Source organism: Tachysurus fulvidraco, chromosome 20 (genome assembly GCF_022655615.1).
Source record: "Tachysurus fulvidraco isolate hzauxx_2018 chromosome 20, HZAU_PFXX_2.0, whole genome shotgun sequence".
In the NCBI taxonomy this organism is placed as follows: Eukaryota; Metazoa; Chordata; class Actinopteri; order Siluriformes; family Bagridae; genus Tachysurus; species Tachysurus fulvidraco.
The window spans coordinates 21,432,716-21,455,103 of record NC_062537.1 but is presented as its reverse complement, the minus strand read 5'-3'; the positions used below and the strand labels follow the sequence as shown (position 1 = coordinate 21,455,103).

Sequence of the window (22,388 nt, the reverse complement as noted above, 5' to 3'; positions counted from 1 at the left end):
AAAAAAGGCACAAACAGACACTTTCTCACCGTATAATTCTGTCATCTGTAAGTTAAAATGTACTTTATAACTTTACATATTTTAATCTTTACTTTACAAACTCATCAGTTTAGAACTTATAAATTTTGCTGTGTGAGACATTTGACTTTTGCACTCATGTATGATCACTTTGACAGAACATGAACTCCATAACCCCAGAAAGCCTCCCCCACCTCCCCCACCTCCTGCCCTGTCTGCTCGTTCTTCAGTTCTTTGCTCTCCTGTAGTTTAAACACTCTGTCATCACAAACCTGTAAAACAGCCCGATGTCTGTCTCTGTCACCACGTCAGATGAGTGATAATGTAAAACATGCAGAGTTTCCTGCTACAAGACTCGGAGCACAGTGCAGGAGTATCGCAGAGGTCGAAAGGGTTGAAAGTTCAGAGTCAGAACATTTTAGAGCACTTCTGCATCTTTTTCTTTCTTTCTTTCTTTCTTTCTGTATGTATGTATGTATGTGATGTTTTAGACTGTTGCCTGATCACACACCACACCCAGAGTGGAGCATTTTAAATCTGCACACACAAAATACATAAAAACAAAGAGACTTTCCGTCCACCTAAAGCCATGATTAATGAAACTTTGCATTCAGCTGAATACTCGATAACCAACAAGACTGGTTTCTGCAGAACACTCTAAAGGTTCTAGTGTGAGTTTGTTCCACCACCTCCACCAGAACACAGAAGAGTCATGAAGCATGTCTTGAGGAGAGGATGGGATCAGTCGAGCAGTGCTGGAGGACCAGAAGTTATCCAGAACTAGGGCTACACAGAGATGCACAGAGCTACTGTATGTAGTTATGTCCTAATTTAGCATTTTTGTCTGATTATTTGCCATTGAGGCATATCACAATAAAGAGATTAACAACCTGCACGGCGCGGATCGATTGACACGAGATCAACGTGTCACAACCGGCTCAAGTCATGACAAAAAAGGGAGGACACAGTGAAAACCAAAATACCAGTTAATCTTTAATAAAGAATTGTGAATAACTAATCTGAGCTTTGGCAGAATGATTTAAGTTTACACGTTAGCGTGTAGTGGAGAACTCAAATGGAAAACAATGCTTACAAAATAATAAAGAAACCAAACAGAAAACAACCCCAAACAGATCCCAAGCGGAAAAAGATCTAAACACAATCAACACCAAACTTAAATAAGGAGAGATAACAAGAAACAGGTGCACCCGATTTAGTAACACAGCGCCACCCACTGGCCGGCTGTAGCAGGGAAGCAGGAGACCCGTCACACATGTAACGCATTGAGAGTGATAAGCTTTAGAATGGCTCTCGTGGAACTCTGATGCCATATAGATTGATTTGTCTGCGCAGTGCTGCATGCAGTCATATACATGTAATCAATACACCTGATTCATTATGTTCAGGCCGAGTACAGATGCCCCTACACTCGTAATATATTCATTTATTAAAACAAACAAACAAACAAAAAAACAACGGCATCACCCTCATGTCCATGTGTACACGTGTAAATTAAAATATGAATTATTAAAAAAATAATTATGCCTTATTTATAAAAAATAAAATATGCATTATACGGTGTCTTAGTGGTTAGCACGTTCGCCTCACACCTCCAGGGTCGGGGGTTCGATTCCCGCCTCCATCTTGTGTGTGTGGAGTTTGCATGTTCTCCCCGTACCTCGGGGCTTTCCTCCGGGTACTCCGGTTTCCTCCCCGGTCCAAAGACATGCATGGTAGGTTGATTGGCATCTCTGAGAAATTGTCCGTAGTGTGTGTGTGTGTGTGTGTGTGTGTGTGTGTGTGTGTGTGTGTGTGTGTGTGTGTGTGTGTGTGTGTGTGTGTGTGTGTGTGTGTGTGTGTGTGTGTGAGTGAGTGAATGAGAGTGTGTGTGTGCCCTGTGATGAGTTGGCACTCCGTCCAGGGTGTATCCTGCCTCGATGCCCGATGACGCCTGAGATAGACACAGGCTCCCCGTGACCCGAGAAGTTCGGATAAGCGGTAGAAGATGAATGAATGAAATAAAATATTTATTATTTATGTCTCCCCACAGTCTTTATTTTAGCTGCTTCATAACCTTTAGCCTCGATAGACCACTGACACATCCCCCAATACTAATCCATCTCCTCTCAGGGATTCAAAAGAAAACCATTTTTTTCCTGTTTTCACCATGTTGTGATTGCAGTTACTTTGTTTAAATGCTATTTAGTGCATAATTTAAAGGGTATTTCAGGGTCGATATCGCAAAAGTTAATTTGACATATTTTGATATAATCAACTTAAATTTACAGCAATAAATGGAAAGTTTTACGTAATCAACAAATGGTTAATACAAAGCACAAGCTTCTTCCTGCCATGTAATCTAATCTAATCTAATGTAATCTAATCTAATCTGCTACCAAAATACAACAAAAATAACACATAATTAAAAAGCTTTTATTTGTTGAAAATGGTCGTACAAGTAAACAGACTATTAAAGCATTAGACATACAGTACAGCTACATCCCAGTATGTCCACCATGATTCTTCACTACAACTGGAAGAACTTTAAACAATCTGTTGATGTACTTGCTGCATGTTTTTTCTGTAAGTTCCTCGAACCAGAATTCGTCTATGGCAGCAACTAACTCAGATTTTGAGGTCGGTTTTGCTTCTTTCCGAATATAATCTTTTAAAGCGTGCCACACCATCTCGATGGGATTCATATCCGGGGATTCTGGTGGAGTCTTTACCCAGTTAATACCTTCTGCGGCAATGACTCTACTTGAGGCAGTGTGCTTCGGATCATTGTCCTGGAAAAAACGGTGTTGGGCTCCGAAGGTTTCCCGAATATATGGGGCAGCAACTTTTTTAATAATAGCATCTTCGAAGAAAGTACGATCCATAATCCCATCATAGATTGCGATAGGTCCTGGTCCAAGTCTGGATATTGCTCCCCAAACATGAACTTTCAGAGGATTCTTCGGCTTTGGTTTAAACACACGTCTTCCTGCCTTACGGAATGACATGGAGGCAAAGCGATCCAAGGACACAGTTGTTTCATCCGTAAAAATGACATCGTTAAATGTCTCATTCTCTGCGATCCATTTTTGCGCTTGCTCAAGTCGCTTCTCTTTATTTTGATCTCTGATCATATGACAGTGATAAGTTTTACCATACCTCCACCCAAGCCTTTGTCTGACCTTGCGGATGGAACGCTCACTGATGTCCACTGCTTTGTCACGCCATAGCTGTTTTTTCACAGAGCTTGCAGCCATTTCATCGTTTTGGTTAGTCATGTTCTCTATGTAAGCCACAATGTCCCTAAAAACAAAAGGAAAACATAAAACACATATACGACATAGTAGAGTTGGTGATAGCACCGACAGGTAACTTACTGCGTAATTTTGCGAGGTTTGCGTTTGGTCTTTCTTCGTTCTTTGTAATGTCTTCTGATGGTGCCAAGTGTTGCGGTAACACCGACAGAATTCAGATGGCGGTTTATCTCCCGAGTTGATTTTCCAGCAGATCTCATCACCCTGATGTCTTTGGAATGAAGCTTGTTTATCTTGGTCATTTTTAAATGTCTTCACTCTACGTACACGTGGAAGGATGTGCTGGATTTATCTACAGAGATCTCACAGTGTCAGTAGGAGCGTGGAATAAGTGAGAATAGAAAATCTTAGACGAGTTCTTATGCGCCACCTGGTGGATATTCTGTGAAGCGAAACACATTAAGGTGATTGCTAAGATAAAGTCTTTGTCTTGTGAATATTAGTTCATTAATGACGTCATTCATCGGACACACTGTTTGTAGAGAATGCACACACACATGAACTGATCTGATTCAAGACTGGCATCATTACATCATGCATAAAATTTGTCCACTTTTACAATTTTAAATAACACCATAACTTTTGGCTTACTGTGTAGTCATATAATATATAATATAAAACTCTTCTTGTTTTAAATTCTCACTGAGGGATAAAACCCCTAAAGATGAAACCCTAGAACTGCCCCTGGAGTAAGTTATACCTTAAGTTATAAGGAAGTCTGCTAAATGCTGTAAATGTAACTTAATCCTAGACACAAAGTGCATCCTGGTGCAAACAGTGAGAGAAAAGAGACAAACAAACGATAAAACACTACAGGACAATCCGCACAATCCGCACTGACTGGTGTACATACTGTATATTCTACAGTACATGTGCAGAAATACTGGTAGCTCATCTCTCCTCTCCATTCAGCTCTGAGTGTTAAACATCTCACAGCTTTAATCATTTAATGCTCTTTAACAGGTGAGTCACGTGACTGCGTTTAACAAGGGGCAGGGTTTTATACACAGATGGATGGGATCTTTCTTAAAGGTTTAAATTAAATATGTTTTTTGTGATTTGTTGTGATGATGCTTGAGGTTAAGCACTAATGGCATCAGCAGTGTGTGTATGTGTATGAGTTTGGTGAAATAAAGGGATTGCAGTTTGTAATAAAAGCCACTAGGGGGCACTATGGGGCAGAGCGTATAAAGCTGTATATTTGTAGGTTATTCTCTCTCTCTCTCTCTCTCTCTCTCTCTCTCTCTCTCTCTCTCTCACACACACACACACACACACACACACACACACACACACACACACACACACACACACACACACACACACTCACTCACTGGAGTGTTCTTCAATACTTCATACACACACATATCTCTTCTTACAGAAAACATCACCGTTACTATGGTAACGATAAGGTATCAGAATGAGTCATTAATATAAACCTGAGCTGCTTTTACACCAATCAGAGTCCAGAACTCCTTAATATAATTTGGGGTGGGGGGTGGGGGGTGGGGGTGTCCATGTGAAATATCGGTTGAACAGTAAATATAAGTCACTGCTGCTTATTTATTAATCACAGACACATGTCATGTGAAAGGCTCTGGAGCAGGAAGTGAGGCTCTGACGCTCCATCAGCACTTTTACTTCCACAGTGTTTATGAAATGTGCTCCAGCGAATCCTCGAGAGACTCCAGTAGCTGCTGATGGACTCATTTCCTTTGTCTGTTCACTCGTCTGTTCACTCGTCTGTTCACTCGTCTGTTCACTCGTCTGTCCACTCGTCTGTTCACTCGTCTGTTCACTCGTCTGTCCACTCGTCTGTCCACTCTTCTGTCCACTCGTCTGTCCACTCGTCTGTCCCACACTGCACACATTCACAGCTCCTCACTTTCACTGCAGTAAATCAGTACTGAGGCTCCTTTTCCTCCTCCTCAAACACTCCACTGTGCTCAGGGACCCGAGGCACCATCACATGACCATCACAGCTCCATTTCCTAACAAACACTTCATTTATTTATGAGGACTTTCACTTCACTTCCTACAGATGGAGAGTACGTTATTAAATGTGTATGATTTGGATTAGAAATGAGTTTTGAGAGCTCCAGAATTAGAGCTGATTTGGGTTTAACATTTTTGTGTAAATCTTTTGTAATGAATTACAATTGTGAGGAAATGTTTAAAACTTTAAAGCTTTAAGTCTAGTTTCATTCAAATCCTCAAGTATAAAAGTGATAATAACTAATGAACGTACACACACTCATACAGTGACACATTCAGAAAGTAAGTGTGTGTGTGTGTGTGTGTGTGTGTGTGTGTGTGTGTGTGTGTGTGTGTGTGTGTGAGAGAGAGAGAGAGAGAGAGAGAGAGAGAGAGAGAGAGAGAGAGAGTGAGTTCTCCCAGATAATATTTCAGTCTGTTGGCTGCTTTGTCTCACTGTCCAGTTTCATGTCTGTCTGAAACTCCCAGTAAAACCAGAATAAAACACACACACACACACACACACACACACACACGTACACATACACACACATACATACATACACACACACACACACACATACATACACACACACACACATATATACACAGACACACACACAGACACACATGCACACACAGACACAGTCACAGACACACATACACACACACACACACACACACACACACACACTCGTACACACACACACACATACACACACACACACTCGTACACACACACTCGTACACACACGTACACATACACGTACAATTCTGAGTATATGTCACCATACTTAGCCGCATGTCACATTACTTCACTTAGTGTTTAGTGTGTATGTGTAGTGTTTAGTGTCTTAGTGTAGTGTTTAATGTTTTAGTGTAGTGTTTAGTGTGTATGTGTAGTGTTTAGTGTGTATGTGTAGTGTTTAGTGTCTTAGTGTAGTGTTTAGTGTGTTAGTGTAGTGTTTAGTGTGTATGTGTAGTGCTTAGTGTGTATGTGTAGTGTTTGGTGTGTATGTGTAGTGTGTAGTGTGTTAGTGTAGTGTTTAGTGTGTATGTGTAGTGTTTAGTGTGTATGTGTAGTGCTTAGTGTGTATGTGTAGTGTTTAATGTGTTAGTGTAGTGCTTAGTGTGTATGTGTAGTGTTTAGTGTGTATGTGTAGTGTTTAGTGTGTATGTGTAGTGTTTAGTGTGTATGTGTAGTGTTTAGTGTGTATGTTCATTCATTCATTCATTCATTCATTCATCTTCTACCGCTTATCTGAACTTCTCGGGTCACGGGGAGCCTGTGTCTATCTCAGGCGTCATCGGGCATCGAGGCAGGATACACCCTGGACGGAGTGCCAGCCCATCACAGGACACGGTGTGTATGTGTAGTGTTTAATGTTTTATTGTAGTGTTTAGTGTGTATGTGTAGTGTTTAATGTTTTATTGTAGTGTTTAGTGTGTATGTGTAGTGTTTAGTGTGTTAGTGTAGTGTTTAATGTGTTAGTGTAGTGTTTAGTGTGTATGTGTAGTGTTTAATGTGTTAGTGTGTTAATATAGTGGGTAAGTGTTAGATCTCAGGCTCTAGAGGAAGTCCTCGGGCGATGAGAAGATAAGCATGTGCTGACATTCCTATCGTTCCTGTGTGGGTCACATGGGTGTGAGACTGAGATGATTAGAGGAGCTGCAGGTCACATGACATCACATGCCAGTCATCCTTCTTTCTTTTCCACAGAGAGAGAGAGAGAGAGAGAGAGAGAGAGAGAGAGAGAGAGAGAGAGAGAGAGAGAACACACAATAACTGAATGTTAGACTCTCAGCAGGTTCTAGATCCAAGAGAACTTTCTTGAGCAATCACCTGACTGTATTGCAGGTTTACTGCACACCCTCTTACAGAAAAGGTTCTACTGGATTTGTCCCTCTGGGGGAACCTTAAGGTAGAATCCACAAAAGTAGATGTTTTCTACAAGAAAAAGAATCCTTAATTAATTAAGAACCTTTAATTATCCACCGCACTGAAAAAAACATAACACATAAAGCACGTACACACTCAGGACGAAAAGTGTTCTTCAAAGGTTCTACAGGAATTTGTGAGCAGAACCATGCTGCTCCGAGCTTCTTGTGGAGGAACTTTCAAAGGTTCTGTTAAATCTAGAGCTTTTTAACAGAGCAGCAGAGTTCATCAAGAGAACCTTCACAGAACACTGAAGAGAACCAAAGAGCAAGAAGATACATGCTGAACATCTGAGCAGTAATCTGGAGCTTGTATCTCATGTGCACTCCATCAGCACACACTCAGAACCAAGGGTTCTTCAATTCAAGTCAATTAGTAAACATAGAACAAAAGATTATTATAAAGAATAATATAAAGATTAATATAATATAAAAGTCCCAGATTAATACTAGTTATATATAAATGTGTATGTATTTATCCCTAATGAACAAGTCTGAGGTGACTCAGGTGACTGTGGGGAGGAAAAACTCCCTTAGATGGTAAAGGAAGGAACCTTGAGAGGAACCAGACTCAAAGGGGAACCTCATCCTCATCTGGGTGACACTGGGGGTGTGATTATATAACCTCATCCTCATCTGGGTGACACTGGGGTGTGATTATATAACCTCATCCTCATCTGGGTGACACTGGGGTGTGATTATATAACCTCATCCTCATCTGGGTGACACTGGGGGTGTGATTATATAACCTCATCCTCATCTGGGTGACACTGGGGATGTGATTATATATATACAGTCTGATAAATGTTGTAGTGATGTAAAACACCACATGGAGTTCACGTCTCCTCTTTAGTACCACAGAGTCTAACTGGAGCTGGTAGATCTGTAGATACCTCAGGATCCTCACAGGGTCGCCCTCATCTCAGTGGTCCAAAATCTTCATGGCACGGAAGACAAATCTGAGCTGCTACAGTTTCTGGATGCCTGGTGATTTCTTTAGGGGGTATTAAAACTTTCATGCCTTCCAAAACAGGGTTCTTTTTTCTGATAGGAAAACAGGGTTCTTCATATATGGATTCCTCACGAGAGACAACTGGAGAACAGTTAAAGGCTCTAGAACCTTTTTTTTTTAATGAAACTGGACATTAAATTCTGGACAGATTCTAGTTCTAGTGGGAACCCTGCTATATTACAGGGCAAATATTGGGATTAATAACCCCATGGAGGGTAGTTATCACCCATATACCACTATCACTGGATAAAAGGGTTCTTTGTGGAACAGGTTCTAGAGATGAAGAGGAAACTCCATGTACTGCACGTGTACTCAGCTGAACGATCCGTTGTGGTGTTCTTCGTAGATCCCTAAAGGTTCCTCCAGAGGAACAACTCATACCTTTGTGTGTTGTTTTAGTGTAATATTATTATTAAATGTTGATGTGTTACGGTTCTTAAACCCAGCACATGGAGGTTCTGAGTGAAGAGCTCTGTGTGAATGTAGTAAAGTGGTGCAGAAGTGACACCAGCGTGTCAGCGATACGCCGCCGCTAATGAGCTCGGCTGCGGATTTCGGAGAACGTGTCTGAAACGAGAGCCGTGCGCTGGAGCTGAGACACGAAACACTGCAGTGCAACTGAACACAGACCCCACGGAGATGAGGCCAATAATTACAGCACACATCTCATTACGCTGGGGTTCTGTCGGTTCTCCACCTCGCTGTGCTTCACCACTACACCTCCTTTTACTCTCTGCACATATTTAACGCACACAGCTGCGACACGATCGACTACGGGATCGTGACACCGTCCGCGACTTTAAATGTAACTAAAAATGGATAAAAATTGTCTGTCTTTAATCAACAAAAAGTGATAATTGATGAAGAAGAAAAAAAAACATTCCTGTACTATTTCCTCGACTGTTTTAATAACAGCAGGTCCCCCGATGCCGTCAGGGTCCCAGGATAGAAAGTGAGTACAGTTGAGAAAGTATTGGCACCCCTAAGCTGCTTCTTGTCTGGTGATTGTGTGACACACTGCAGAAGACTAGAAATGTTTCAGAAGAGTGTTTCTGCAGTCTCGTGTGTGTGTGTCTGTGTGTGTGTGTGTGTGTGTGTACGAGTGTGTGTGTGTGTGTGTCTGTGTGTGTATGTGTGTCTGTGACTGTGTCTGTGTGTGCATGTGTTATTAAATATTAAATTGATTCCCACAGATGGAGAAGTAAAAGTGCTTGTTTTGCCACTGCTGTGCGTTGTCATGGTGATTCTTGACCTTTAGTGGCAGTGTGTCTTTTTTCCTCTCCGTCACATAATCGACTTATTCATATGGATGGTGTTTATTGATGAGGAGAGAAAAGATGACGCTTTTAGATGAGAGTGAGAGTGAAGAGAGAGAAGGACTTTTATCCAGCTCTTAAACGGAGAAAGCATTTCTCTTTATTCAGCTCAAGGAGGAAGAATGTGATGATGGGATGTGCAGCAAACTTTAAAAAAAAATAAAAGAATTAACTAAAAAGAGGGGGGTCACGGTGGCTTAGTGGTTAGCACGTTCGCCTCACACCACCAGGGTCGGGGGTTCGATTCCCACCTCCACCTTGTGTGTGTGGAGTTTGCATGTTCTCCCCGTGCCTCGGGGGTTTCCTCCGGGTACTCCGGTTTCCTCCCCCGGTCCAAAGACATGCATGGTAGGTTGATTGGCATCTCTGGGAAATTGTCCGTAGTGTGTGTGTGTGTGTGTGTGAATGAGAGTGTGTGTGTGCCCTGTGATGGGTTGGCACTCCGTCCAGGGTGTATCCTGCCTCGATGCCCGATGACGCCTGAGATAGGCACAGGCTCCCCGTGACCCGAGAAGTTCGGATAAGCGGTAGAAGATGAGTGAGAGTGCGAGTAATTAAAAAGAACAGAAAAATGACCTCTCTGAGGAACGATGGAGTAAGAAAAAGTTCCCTTCATTTTCTACGACCTTCTGGATTTTTAACAGCTCCATTTCTCCTAGACGTCGAAGATGATGACGACATACAGCTACATCCGTCTTCCTCCATTCTTGAAGAATGAACTCCTTCAGATCCTGGATGGAGAGTAATGTTCACTTCATGGCTGAGTGTTGTCCTGGGGTTAAAGCCGATCAGTGTGTGTATAAGTGTGTGTCATACAGAAGACACATTTTATATGAGATAATGGTCTGAGATCGAGTCAGCTTGAGGAAGTGTGACTATTTTCTATATTTAATCTGAAGCTCATCAAGAGTGTGACGTCCATTATGAGTGGGTCCTTTTACATTCTGGTTAACTTTACTGAAGCTCTGATGGACATAACCGTTGTTCTCAGAGGATCTTCAAACATATTATATTAATTCATATTCATGTTAATATTAAAGTCTCTGACAATTAACACTGTGTCTAAAGAAACATCTGGGTTAGGAATGAAATCTCCAGATCTGTAACTTAGAGCCTCAGTAGACTTATTTTTGTGGCTACGTGTTATGTTGCTATGAAGAACTTTCCTCCATCTCTCATTAGTGTAGTAAAGAAAATCACAAGAAGCGACCGGTCGGGGTGTGTGTGTGTGTGCGCGCGCGTGCGTGCGTGTGTGTGTGTGTGTGTTTAAATGTAGCTCAGAGACTCCTGTAAGAGGAGAGACAGAGACAAGCTGAAAGGCTGTGTGTGGTTGGGGTGGTGGGTGGGGGGTTTTACAGTAAATGAGTAACTATTCAGCAGAAGGCACTTGTGAGGTCTGACCCACTTTCATACGCAGAAAACATGAGAGTTTAAACACAAACCACTTATTTTAAGAAAATATCAAGATTTAGAAATGATTCAGTTTAAAGTTTAAACACCTACACGAGACACACACACACACACACGCGCACAGACACACACACACGCGCACAGACACACACACGCACAGACACACACACGCGCACAAACACACACACGCGCACAAACACACACACACACGTGCAGACACACACACGCGCACACACACACACACGCGCACACACACACATGCGCACACACACACACACGCGCAGACAGACACACACACACAGAGACACACACACACGCACACAGAGACACACACACACGCACACAGAGACACACACACACGCACACAGACACACACACACACAGAGACACACACGCACACAGACAGAGACACACAGACACACACAGACAGAGACACACAGACACACACAGACAGAGACACACAGACACACACAGACAGAGACACAGACACACACAGACACACACAGACACACACAGACACACACAGACACACACAGACACACACAGACACACACAGACACACACAGACACACACAGTAAGGTGGACTCAGGATGGTTGGGGACACCTTTAATTTAATGAGGTTCCCTGCTGCAGTTTAGAAGTGTTTTTTCTCCTAAACACAAACAGCGACATCTATAATATATATATAAAACAGCCATATGTTTAATTCTCTACACTGCAGATAAACAGGAAACTACACAAAGTCCAGCTGGAGAATAAATTAAGCTTCATTCAGCACTTACAATGGAACAGTTCATAAATACAGTGTACATCATCTATAAAAGGTCTTAGTGTAAAACACATGACGGTGGATCACAACTGGACTTCTCTACAACTCTCACACACACACACAAGAGGCTGCTGGTGTAGCGGAACACACACACCTGCACACACACCTGCGTGCACACATCTGCACATGCACACACACACCTACACACACCTGAACATGCGCGCGCACAAAAAATTTCAATTTTAAGCTAGAAAAAGGTGACCCTGATTTTGAATTTGGTTTTTGCAGTGAGGTCTACACCACCAGCCTCACTCACACACACACACACACACACACACACACACACACACACACACACACACAGAAAAAATAAGTAAATCATGATGTCCAGTTCCCCACCTTGAGCCACACAACAATAAACTCACTCACAGTATTGAGAAGGTCAAACACACACACACACACACACACACACACACCTCCAAAACACTCTTGCTCATGTACAGAGCGTTGTTTTCTCACACAGGAAGAGGACAGAACAAAAGTGCTACACTACAGCGGCATTTATAAGCACAGCCCCCCCCCCCCCCACACACACACAGCATTATGGCACATAATGAATATAAACAAACAGTACAGCATTATGGCACACTGCTGAACTACACTAGATTGCTTGTAAAGGTATTTTGAAATGAAAATCTGAAAGGTTTAATAGAGGTGTGTGTGTGTGTGTGTGTGTGTGTGTGTGTGTGTGTGTGTGTAATATTTACTTCACAGACTAAACTGAGCCAGACTTTAAGACTTTTATTGCTGACTGTTGTGTGTTAATCCTTCTTTACCTGTGAAGGAGCAGAAAGGAAACACAGCGATAAACACAGGAGGAAAATACAGACGAGAATTTGGTTTTGGAAAATAAATAAAGTGTTTAAGATTTTAAGCAAAATGTGAGAGTGTGAGAAAAAAAAAAAATAAATAAAAGTCTAAAATAAAGTCTCCAGTATAATACTGTCAGCAGCAGTGCAAGGGGGTGGGGCCAGGATCTGGGGGCGGAGCCAGGACAGTCTTTTACACACATCTGAGAAAATAAAAAGGAGTGTGTATATATATATGTGTGTGTGTGTGTGTGTGTGTGTGTGTGTGTGTGTGAGAGAGAGAGATGCTGTCCTGTAAAACATGAGCAGATCCCTGATGTACAGTCCAGTCGACAGCGAGTAGAATTTTAGTGTTGTTACGATGCTCGTGTGTGACATCATCACTCCTTTCCTTCTTTCACCGACTCTCATTCTGTTCAGTTTTTTATCCTTAGAGAGTTCATCAGGAAACATCTCAGGAACCCGAGCACCATTTTAATCAGGTTTCACTTGTAGATCTGTTGGAGCTCGTTCCTGAAGAACGTCTGACGTTTAAGTCTAAATGCGTGACGACGGTTTGGACTTTAACAAACTCAACATTCTCCTGTCAGTGAGACGGAAAGCCGGAGCATCGTATCAGCACAGAAAGGTCCGGAGCAGAAACGAGGGAAAGGGGCGGAGCTTCAGGGAGCCTGAGCTATTCAGACGAAGGAGAAAAAAACGACCGTTTCTTTGGAGGTGCGTTTGAGTGCTTAACATGCAGCAGCCTTCTGCGAGCTGGACAAAGCGTGTGAAGGTCAGCAGGGCCGAGTTTACCGCACGGGAAGTGTGTCTGTTTTAATTTACCTTGAAATGCGTCACTGATTTCCACGGTTACTGAAATGCAACAGGATTCAATACAGTTTAATAGAATATCTAGAAAACAAACCCACTTCCGTGAGATAAACATCAACCGTCAGGGGAATACTGACAGAGGGGAGGGGAGGGGGAGAGCGTGAGAGTCTGACACACGGGGAGGAGTGTGCGTCATGTCGTGAGCGTATCGGCAAGGCCAAGGCGAGACTCTGATCACACCAATCACTATACAGGTGTGGTCAGGGGGCGGAGCTAAACTTTTTACATTTGTCACTTCATTCATCCCGAACACACCCGATCTGACCGATCCGAGCCACGAGAGCTCCTCATGAGTCGTGACCGGTGTGTCTGCAGCGGGAAACCATCTGTCTGAGATCATCATCATCATCATCATCATCATCATCATCATCAGGCTAAAATAAAATAGTCACGTTAAAGTGGAGCTGTGTCACCGTTCGTCTCCAGTCTGGAGTCACACTAGTGGCTCAGGCAGCACATTCAGGAAAAGATAAAAGCAAACGTCCAACAAACACTCGCAGGGTCTCTGTGCCACTAGGATCGGATTTATTTCTGTAAAATACGCTCTCTTTATAGAGACGTGGTTCATTTTAGGTTCGGTTTTATGTGTAACCTGTTTTCAGCCAATCGGCAACCAGGAAGTGACGCAAGAGAGCTGCATTCAAATCTGAATTAAACTCCAATCTGTATTAAATCTTTAAAGCGTGCTGTTTGAGATCAAAGTAAATTCTTTTATAAAAAAAATCAATCAATAAATAAATATTTAATCCTAGTGGCACAAGGATCTGTCTGAACTCTAAAGGTAAGGAAATGTTTTCTGATTGGACGAGTGAGATCTCACACTAATACTGACTGCGTTTAACACGCTCAGGTCTGTTGTGTTGATGACTGAACGTGTAAAACTTTCAACTCAAATCGTAAAAAAAAACAAACACAAGACGAACACAAAAAAAACCCTAACAGACGTCTGTGGAGGAAAATAAGCGCCGCTGACGAACGCTAAACTCCACAGGATTGTTCGTGTCCTGCTGGGATTATTCTCCGAGCTAGCACTTCATCACCACACCTCTTCAGGTCTGTGGGATGTTTCTGTGGAACTTGTCACTATGGAAACCAGTCCACCAGTGAGTGTTAAACAATCAGGGACTCGGTTTGAACATTAATCGTGAAATGTGTCCAGATTGTGATTTCATCAGAACACGTGGTGACGTCACGCAGCATTGTGTGGATCGCAGCTTTTCACTGCTGTCTCGTACCGAACTGCTACTGATGTAGTCATGGACTTCTCCCCATGACCCGGGGCACACGGCGCTGTTCACAACCACGGGACATAAAAATGTAAATAAAACTCATTCTAGAAAAAGAATTTTGTTTCTTTCCCCAAACAAAAGTCCACTGTGTTCCTCGTCTACGTCACTCGGTGGCTGATTTTGGGACTCAAAGCCTCCAATCACGAAGCCAGCAAAAGCACCAAGAACATAAACACTAATCAACCAAATGCACTCACACGCACTCACACGCGTTTACACGCACGCACTCACACGCATTTACACGCACTCACGCACGCACTCACATGCATTTACACGCACGCACACACACTCACATGCTTTTACACGGGCACGCACACACACACTCACATGCACTCACACTCACACACACGCACGCACTCACACACACGCACTCACACACACGCACGCACGCACTCACACGCATGGCCCAGAGGTTCTTAAAAACCTAAAACGAAAGATAGAAAAAAAAAAAGAATGCTTCACTTCTTAAAACTCTCACAGATCAATAATCTGAAATGATTGAGCAGTTATTTCTGCATGTTCTGACTCCGCCCATTTCTTCCACTCTTCCTGTTTTGTCACAATTGTGTCCACTGTTTGCTTCAATGTCCTTTTTGTTTCCTTTTACACATCCAGTATTTCCTCAGCTGTGCCGCCGCAGCGTAGCCGGTAGCGTCCCGTCCTCCAGCTGATGGTGGGATCCCAGAGCGCCGAGAGAAAGATCTGGATGGTCATGGACTCCCTGATGAACCAGGCCACGGCGTAGTCCAACTTAGAGAAGCACGGCGGGCCGCCCTGAGGAACGACAAACAGAGGCGTGAAGCAAACCGTCACACCTTCTAATCTGAACGATCTGTAATTAACCATTAAACCTAAAGTAGAATCTAGAAATATGTCTGAATATTCAAATTTATTCAAATATTAACTCACTGCAATCAAACTAGCTGTTAAAATACGTCGCAATGTTAACAACATAAAGCGCTGTCATGAGCAAATGTAGTTGCTCGGTGTGGGTGTCGGGCGTGGTGTTACGGGTGTGGGTGTCGGGCGTGGTGTTACGGGTGTGGGTGTCGGGCGTGGTGTTACGGGTGTGGGTGTCGGGCGTGGTGTTACGGGTGTCTGGTGTGGTGTTACGGGTGTGGGTGTCGGGCGTGGTGTTACGGGTGTGGGTGTCGGGCGTGGTGTTACAGGTGTGGGTGTCGGGCGTGGTGTTACAGGTGTGGGTGTCGGGCGTGGTGTTACAGGTGTGGGTGTCGGGCGTGGTGTTACAGGTGTGGGTGTCGGGCGTGGTGTTACAGGTGTGGGTGTCGGGCGTGGTGTTACAGGTGTGGGTGTCGGGCGTGGTGTTACAGGTGTCTGGTGTGGTGTTACAGGTGTCTGGTGTGGTGTTACAGGTGTCGGGCGTGGTGTTACAGGTGTCGGGCGTGGTGTTACAGGTGTCGGGCGTGGTGTTACAGGTGTCGGGCGTGGTGTTACAGGTGTCGGGCGTGGTGTTACAGGTGTCGGGCGTGGTGTTACAGGTGTCGGGCGTGGTGTTACAGGTGTCGGGCGTGGTGTTACAGGTGTCGGGCGTGGTGTTACAGGTGTCGGGCGTGGTGTTACAGGTGTCGGGCGTGGTGTTACAGGTGTCGGGCGTGGTGTTACAGGTGTCGGGCGTGGTGTTACAGGTGTGGGTGTCGGGCGTGGTGTTACAGGTGTGGGTGTCGGGCGTGGTGTTACGGGTGTCTGGTGTGGTGTTACGGGTGTGGGTGTCGGGCGTGGTGTTACAGGTGTCTGGTGTGGTGTTACAGGTGTCGGGCGTGGTGTTACGGGTGTGGGTGTTACGGGCGTGGGTGTTACGGGCGTGGGTGTTACGGGCGTGGGTGTTACGGGCGTGGGTGTTACGGGCGTGGGTGTTACGGGCGTGGGTGTTACGGGCGTGGGTGTTACGGGCGTGGGTGTTACGGGCGTGGGTGTTACGGGCGTGGGTGTTACGGGCGTGGGTGTTACCTGTATTCCTCGGAGCTGGATGTAGTCACAGATGAACCAGGCGAGACAGTGGCACATGAAGAACACCATGATGTCCCAGCGGAACATGTGGTGAGCCGACCAGCCGATGATCAGACTGGCCACGAAGCACTCAGAGATGGGCTCAATGATGGTGGCAGGCAGCATGTTGATACGCAGCTTCGCCCATCTGCAGGAACCACACGAGCACAGAGTCACTTCCTAATTCATCTAAAGCTCTAATCCTACATCAGGTAACGGCGCCGAGTCGCTTGTGCACGCTGCAGCCAATCAGCAGGAAGGAGGGGGAGCACCAGGTCTGATACGTCTCCGAGAGGTCCGATTAGTCATTTATTTATTTAATTAGCAGTAAACGATCGGTCAGGAGCACATGGGACGTATCAGATACGATGGTAGTGACGTGATACGAAAAAGAAAAATAAACTCGAAAACTAAACCAAAAAATAAAATAATGTAGATTCTAAAAGTAAAAGTTACATCATTGTGTAGTGAGATAAAGGACAGCGTAGGCGTGGCGGCGGCGAGGACGGACAACGGGACACACGGAGAGACACTACGGTACCTGATCATGCGTGACTGGAACTGAGCGATGGAATAGGACCCGGAGTTCTGCATGGCTACCTGCGTCGCCATGGAAAATTTCCATCCTCTGAAAGACAAGAGAAGCTTCATTTTCCCACGTTTCCATGGCGGTGGAAAATTCATCAGTTGTGATTAAAGCAGCGAACAGAAGAGAGGACGTCAGAAGGGTCACCTGTCTGCGATGGCTTTGGCCATGAAGTAATCCTCAGCGATGTACTGAGCGAACGCAATCAGACCTCCAGCCTGGTCCAGAACATCCTTCCTCATCAGACAGGACATTCCAGTCACACACTTTATCCCCGTCACGTTAGCAGAGATGTAGGAGCGAGGGTGTGATGTTCCAAAATACACCTACAACACCACAGGACAACACACACACACACACACACACACACACACACACACACACACACACAAAAGGACACACCCAATGAGTTACACACACACAAACACACACACACACACACACACACACGCGCACACACAGACACACACCCAATGAGTTACACACAGACTCACACACTCTCCATCCCTCTTTGTCCCCCCTTCTCTCCTTCCCCCCCCGACTCCCCCTTTCTCTCCTTTTTTCCACCCCATCGAATCCCTCTCTCCCACACTCTCCTTTTTTCTCCCCCGACTCCCTCTTTCTCTCATTTTTCCTACCCCCAACTCCCCCTTTCTCCCGCTGACTCCCCTTTCTTTCCTCCCTCTTCTCTCCTTTCCCCATGACTCCCCTCCCCCTTCACTACCCCCCAAGACTCACACCCTCTCCCCCCAACTCCCACTTTCTCTCCTTTCACCCCCGACTCCCCCTTTCTCTTACCCCCCCTTTCCCCCCACGTCTCCCTCCCCCTCCCCCGAATCCCCCTTTCTCTCCCCCTCACTCCCGACTCCCCCCTTCTCCCCCAACTCCTCCTTTCTCTCCTTTCACCCCCCACGTCCCCCTCCCCCGAATCCCCCTTTCTCTCCCCCACCAACTCCCTCTCCCCCCGACTCCCCCTTTCTATCCCCCCCAACTCCCTTTGAGCTTGTGTATGTTCCCCAGTCTCACTGATATGGTGAGTGTGTGATATATTAACTGAAGCTCGTGATTAAAGTGAAGCTTCAGTGTGAGTCCCTGTTTGATCATTACATCATTTATTCATAACCAGCAGCCCCGAGTGTCTGCAGCGTGTGTTTGTTTACAATACACCGTCTTTTTCTGTCTCCACAACCAGTAAATCCGGCTTCTGACACACACTCGTCCCTCGTGCTCTGGTTTTTATCCGACACACACTTATTAAAAAGCTGCTGCTGGATCTGATCATCCTGAGTGGATGTGGAGCAATAGTTATGCTTCAGACTCATAGCTTGTTATCATCATCATAATATGTGGTGTTTATTAAGGCTCTGCGGCTGTTAGACGTGAAACAGGAAGTGATGTCTGGCTTCGTGCCCTGTGGCTAGCTCAGTCACGCTAACAGGCAAATCCATTCAAATCCTCCAGCCAGTCCCAGCGTGGACTCAGGAGACTCTCACCTGCTCGAGTGTAGCAGCGAATCCCTGACGGTCTGCGACGTACGGGAGGCCGTGAACCAGACCCACCTTCTCTGTCATGTGACTGGCCATGTCCGTCAGCGTGTCAGGCATCACTGTGGAAAACCAGACACACACACCACCGAATGTGAACACTCATGGAACACACACACACACACACACACACACACACAGCTCGCTGATCCGTCAACCCTCAGTGATTATGAAACACCTGAAGGACTCCCAGAATATCTCGGTTCTGACCCATCAGTCTCACTGAGTTCCCTCTCAGACAACACATCACTTCTCCACCAGCATTTTGTCCTCCATGTTCCTGTTTGATGTCCCAGTGCGGTTTATGGTACAAACGTGGCAGCAGCATCATCGTTGGTACAGGAAGTCCAAAAAGTAAAATATTAGTGTAGGACTGAGGGTTCTTTAGCTCCGAGAGGAGTTCTACCTGGAGGACTGAAAGTTCTACTTGGGACACTCAGTGCTTTTTGCTCTTAGATGAGTTCTGCTGAAGGACAGGTGAAGTTACGCTAAGGTTGTGTCAGTATCCGTTTGTAGCAGTGTCCCAGATTCAGGTGATGTGTGTAGAAGTGGATGGTGTCAGAAGGTTTACCTCGAATGCCGCTGTCGCAGATCCACACCAGGTCGTATTTTGCTCCCTCGTACCCCGGCATGAGGTTGTTTATTTTTGGATTGATGCCGACCTTCTTACCGCCTGTGAGGGGGAGAAAAGGAACAGATGGAAAAAAGTCAAGTCACTTCTCCTCTACAGCTCGCTCAGATATGGACCTGCTCCAACATTCAAACATCAGCGTTAACCAGCAGCGTCCATCAGACTGAACACAGCTAGAAGGAAAACACGTATTCAGAGCTGAAATGTAGCATGGTGTGGAGGCGGTTCTCTGACACGCCCTCGCTGGAGCTCCTCAGATGGAGACCAGTAACGTGTTTAATGTCAACATGGTGATGTGAACATAGAGCTGCTGCATCAATCACATTTGCCCCGTTTGTACCAGAAAGAACCTGGTGCTGGTTCAGAGCTCATGCTGGTGCTGGTTCAGAGTCGGTTCCACTGGAGAACCTTCTAAGAACCGGTTTGCCTTTCCATCAGTTAGAGAGCGTCACAGAGCCGAGTGTGACGTCACTGTATACGTGTCACGTTACACAGCAACGTTAGCGCAGCAGCGACAAACACAAACACAACAACAACAATGGTGGATGTTACTTTACTGTTAATAAGGAAATGTGAGTGGAGTCACTTCCTGTCTCTAGTGAGCGAGAATCTAATCCTTGTATCTGAAACGCAGGCAGGCGGGTAGACATGCACACACACATGCACACACACACATGCACACACGCGCGCACGCACACGCACGCACGCACACGCATGCACACGTACGCACGCACGTACACACACGCACGTACACACACGCACGTACACACACGCACGTACACACACACACGCACGTACACACACACACGTACACACACACACACGTACACACACACACACGTACACACACACACACGTACACACACGTACACACACGTACACACACGTACACACACACACACACACACACACGTACACACACGTACACACACACACGTACACACACACGTACACACACACACACGTACACACACACGTACACACACGTACACACACGTGTACACACACACATACACACACACACACACGTACCAAACAACGTACACACACACATACACACACACGAAAAAACATACACAACACACACGGTACACACACACACGTACACACACACACATGCGTACACCACACAACGTACACACACGACACGTACACACCACCACGTACACAACACCACACGTACACACACACACACAACACACACAAGTCCACACACACACACACACATCCCACTACACACACACACACACACTTACACACACACACACACGTACACACACACACACACTAACACACACACACACACTCTTACACAAACTCACACCCGCACACACACACACACACCTACACACACACACACACGTACACACACACACACACGTACACACACACACGTACACACACACACACACACACGTACACACACACACACACACACGAACACACACACACACACACACACACACACACACACACACGAACACACACACACACACGTACACACACACACACACGTACACACACACACACACGTACACACACACACACACACGTACACACACACACACACGTACACACACACACGTACACACACACACACACACGTACACACACACACACACGTACACACACACACACACGTACACACACACACACACGTACACACACACACACACGTACACACACACACACACGTACACACACACACACACACGTACACACACACACACACGTACACACACACACACAATTGGAGGAAATCTTCCTAAATGATCTGTTCCTGAACCACAGGAGTCGCTTCCTTTGGTTGGAGAGAGGAGCTGAGGCGATCGTGTGTTTCCTTGGTGATTATAATTAACATTAGGGTATTAACACCTTTACCTGAGCACTAACGGGGCTTACCTATGAACAAGCGGGCGTCGACACTCGGGTATTTCCCCAGCAGCTTTTTACACACATCGATGGCCGGATCGTCGTGGTCTTGCACACAGAGCAGAATCTCGTACTGAGGGATAGAAAAATAAAGCATGTCAACCATCTTCTTTATTTGTGTGTTATTAATATACAAGCTGAAGTTTTCCTGTTGTTTCACACACACACACACACTTTACACACACACACTTTACACACACACACTTTACACACACACACTTTACACACACACACTTTACACACACACACTTTACACACACACACTTTACACACACACACTTTACACACACACACTTTACACACACACACTTTACACACACATGATTTGTGCTGGACTTCGGTCTTTACAGAGTTTACAGCCCCATAATACCCCTGGTTAGCTGCTGGTGTTGTTGCCGTTAGCGACGTCACTCTGTCCTTCCCCAAACTGAACTCTGACCTTTCTTTCAAGATCCACACTGAGGTCTGAGGTCAATGAGGTAAAATCCTCATATTTCTACACCAGATATATTTACCCACAGAATACAGAGTCACACGGCACTAAATAATCAATAATGTTATTAGAGTCGAGTTTTTCTGCTCACTGTGTGTGAATATATTACAGAAGCTTGACTCGTGTCACTGAGACACGAGGTGTTGGGTCTCTAACAGCAGCTTCATATTAATGTACTGATGCCTCGTCGTTTATTAGTCACTTAATCATGGAGTTTTTAATCTTAATCAGAAACACAGACTATTTATTGTGCACACACACACACACACACACACACACACACACACACACACGCATGATAAGAACCTATTACAGAGTATTTATAAAGTGCAGTGTTTTAATGTTTAACAGACGAGCTCAGACTCATCCACGTCGTCAGAAGGAAAAGCGTCAGGAATGTTTTACACAGAATTCC

The 22,388-nt window shown here is 45.1% G+C and overlaps 1 protein-coding gene across 1 annotated transcript in view; it reads right to left on the bottom strand.

The window, feature by feature from the left end:
* Positions 1–12,535: 12,535 nt before the first annotated feature.
* Positions 12,536–22,388, bottom strand: part of ugcg (UDP-glucose ceramide glucosyltransferase) — a 19,107-nt gene continuing 9,254 nt past the window's right edge. Inside the window, exons 3-9 of the mRNA XM_027162512.2 lie at positions 21,451–21,553; positions 19,489–19,590; positions 18,867–18,979; positions 17,521–17,699; positions 17,329–17,415; positions 16,749–16,935; positions 12,536–15,554 (exon numbers count right to left, since the gene is read on the bottom strand). Of these exons, the coding sequence (XP_027018313.2) occupies positions 15,384–15,554; positions 16,749–16,935; positions 17,329–17,415; positions 17,521–17,699; positions 18,867–18,979; positions 19,489–19,590; positions 21,451–21,553 (942 nt within the window). The 3' untranslated portion in view covers positions 12,536–15,383. The remainder of the gene's footprint in view (positions 15,555–16,748; positions 16,936–17,328; positions 17,416–17,520; positions 17,700–18,866; positions 18,980–19,488; positions 19,591–21,450; positions 21,554–22,388) is intronic.